A 3,066-nucleotide genomic window follows, 5' to 3' on the forward strand; every position below is an offset into this window, starting at 1 on the left:
GAACAGTTGTGTCAACAGAAGCAGCAAATAAAATCATTCTTCCCTCTTGTATCACACGAGCTAGTTGTGTTTCCCTTTTACTCCGAGTACGTTCTAATTCCACCACGTGTAAGACCCTGCAACAAGGCCGCCTTGAAGTCGATGAAGATGTGATGTGTGGGCACGTTGTACTCAAGACATTTCTCGAGGATCTGTCGGAGACAAAATATTTGGTCCGTGGTGGCGCGCGCGCCAGTGAAGCCCGCTTGGTAAGGCACCACGAACCTCCTTGCATGGGGTGACAGCTGACGGCAGAGAATCTGGGAGAGGATTTTGTAGGCCGCATTAATAAGCGTGATGCCGCGGTAGTTGCCGCAGTCCAGCTTATCGCCCTTTTTGTAGATGGGGCACACGACGCCATCCATCCATTCCTCCGGTAGCTTCTCCTCCTCCCAGATCTTGGAGATCACACAGTGAAGCGCCCTCGCCAGTTTCTCTCCTCCATATTTGAAGAGCTCACCGGGTAACCGATCCTTGCCGGCAGCTCTGTTGTTCTTCAGCTTCCTGATCTTCCTCTTCACCGTCTCCAGATCAGGTGCTGGGAACTGTTCATCAGCTGCGGGCGCTCCAAAGTTGACTCCATCGCCGTCTCTTCATCGCCGTTGAGGTGCTCGTTGAAGTACTGCTTCCACCTGTCCAACACCTCGCTCTTGTTTACGATCAGGTTTCCACCGTTGTCCCTGCACACGTCGGCTCGCGGCACGAAGCCTTTGCGGGACCGGTTCACCTTCTCGTAAAACTTCCGCGTTTCGTTAGCTCGGAATAGCGGCTCCATTTCTGCGCAATCCCGGTCTTCCTGCTGGCGCTTCTTGAGCTTGAAAACCGCGACTTGCCGATTCCGAGCCTGCCTGTATCGTTCCACGTTCCCTCTCGTCGCCTTGTGCAGCTTCTTGTCGTAAGCTGCTTTCTTCTCGGCGGTAATCTGTTGGCACTCGTCGTCGTGCCAATCGTTTCGACTGACTCGGATCAGAGCGAGAGAGAGAGCACCCAGTGTGGCTTCCGCTGCACTGCCGATGGCTGAGCGTATGCGGATCCAACCACCCTCGAGCGAGGCTGCGCCAAGTTCCTCCTCACCTGGCAGATTTGCTTCCAGCTGCTGCGCGTAACTGTGGGCCACATCTCCGTTCTGCAGACACGCGGTGTTGAACGGAGGCCCGCCGGCTTCGGCGTTGGTTGTACACCGTCGACAGCTTTGAGCGCATGTCAACTCCAACTAGGTAGTGGTCCGAGTCAACGTGTGTTACGTCCGAGAAGAATCGGCCGTCGATCAGGACGTGGTCGATTTGCGTTTTCGTCCGTTGGTCAGGTGATGTCCAGGTGGCTTTGTGGATGTCCTTGCGAGGAAAGTAGGTGCTCCTGACCACCATTCCACGGGAGGCTGCGAAGTCGATGCAGCGTTGGCCGTTGTCGTTCGTGACCGCATGTAGACTTTCTGGGCCTATTGTCGGTCGAAACATTTCCTCCCTTCCGAACCGAGCGTTTATGTCCTCAATGATGATCTTTACATCCTGCCGCGGACAGCCGTCGTACACCTCCTCCAGCGTCGCGTAGAATGCTTCCTTCTCATCATCGCTCTTTTCTTCGTGGGGGCAGTGCACGTTGGTGATGCTGTAGTTGAAGAAACGGCCTCTTATCCTCAACTTACACATCCGCTCGCTGATCGCCGTGAAGCCGAACACGCGATCCTGCATCTTGCCCCGCACGATAAAGCCGGTACCCAGCTTCTTGTCCTTGCCGCCGCTCAGATAAAAACGGGAATTGGTCTGCCGACCTGGCCAGTCGAGCACTTGCTCCTCCTCCAAGCACACCTCCTGCAGTGCCACAACATCGAAGTTGCGAGGTTGCAACTCCTTCGCTAAGGCGAATTCGAAACCCAAGAAATTTAAAGACCTGCAGTTCCAAGAGCCGAGTCGCCAATCTGTGGTCTGCTTTTCTATGGGCTTCTGCCGTTTGTTCCGGATTTCTAGCCTTCTTGCCATTCGCGATCCTCTTTTCGGTAGGCAGCCTGCGCAGGCTGCGCTACCTGGTCTCGGGGTGGAGAACCACCTAAGGGCTACCGAAGCCTAGCCCCGGTTTTCTCACGCTACCGTAACGGGGCTTTTATCTCGAAGCCTAACGGTCTTCATATCCGGAAGAGGACGTCTTCTACTGTGTGTGTAAAAGAGTTTCACTACTAGCACCAAATTTCACAATAATAACATTTATTTTATTTTTTGCAAAAAAGTTTAAAACTTTTTGCCCGTTTACTTTTTTCAAAAATTGCACACTCGGCACACCGCGCGCGGTTTCAATTAGTGTGCGTATACGCAATCGACACAACTGCACTGCCACTGGTCTTGTTGCTACACCACACTTAGCCCTTTGTTCTGCTTGTTTGTCCCGCGACGACGACGATGGATGGCAAAAATAAATTCACTTTTATTGCCCGGCCGTCGATTGCGGGTCAATTATAACACGCGATGCCGGTTCGCGACGCACTTCGGCGTTGATTAAACACCCTTTCGGCCACGACGGAACGGTAATTCGGTGGTTCTAGGTTCACTTTCGCGGAGCTGTATCGAGGTGCAATAACAACGTGCGACGCACACACACACAACGTTAGACATTGTTAGACATCAGAACAACATTCTCCAATCATTGAATGAGCAACAGATTGTCAGCAGGGCTGCTTTTATTTGAATTTTTATTAAAATTGCAATTATCTTAAGTAATTTGATGGAATTTCTTAATAAATGTATTTAAAATCAATTTTACAATGAGGTAGAATTTGGTAGAATTACTAAAAATCATTCTAAGACATCAGAACAACATTCTCCACTCATTGAATGAGCAACGATTGTCAGCAGGGCTGCTTTTATTTGAAATTTTATTAAAATTGCAATTTTCTTAAGGAATTTGATGGAATTTCTTTATAAATGTATTTAAAAATCAATTTTACAATGAGGTAGAATTTGGTTGAAATACTAAATATCATTCTTAGACATCAGAACAACATTCTCCAATCATTGAATGAGCCACAGATTGTCA

The 3,066-nt window shown here is 49.9% G+C and overlaps 1 protein-coding gene across 1 annotated transcript; it reads right to left on the reverse strand.

Annotated features, from left to right (window-relative positions):
* Positions 1-556: 556 nt before the first annotated feature.
* On the reverse strand, positions 557-2,018 carry LOC119769889. The gene is made up of 2 exons (XM_038263681.1): positions 1,314-2,018; positions 557-1,252 (listed from the first exon to the last, which is right to left on the reverse strand). Exons 1-2 carry the CDS (start codon positions 2,016-2,018, stop codon positions 557-559), a joined length of 1,401 nt encoding a protein of 466 aa, XP_038119609.1.
* Between the last annotated feature and the right edge of the window lie 1,048 nt (positions 2,019-3,066).

This window comes from Culex quinquefasciatus, chromosome 1, assembly GCF_015732765.1.
Source record: "Culex quinquefasciatus strain JHB chromosome 1, VPISU_Cqui_1.0_pri_paternal, whole genome shotgun sequence".
NCBI classification, from domain to species: Eukaryota; Metazoa; Arthropoda; class Insecta; order Diptera; family Culicidae; genus Culex; species Culex quinquefasciatus.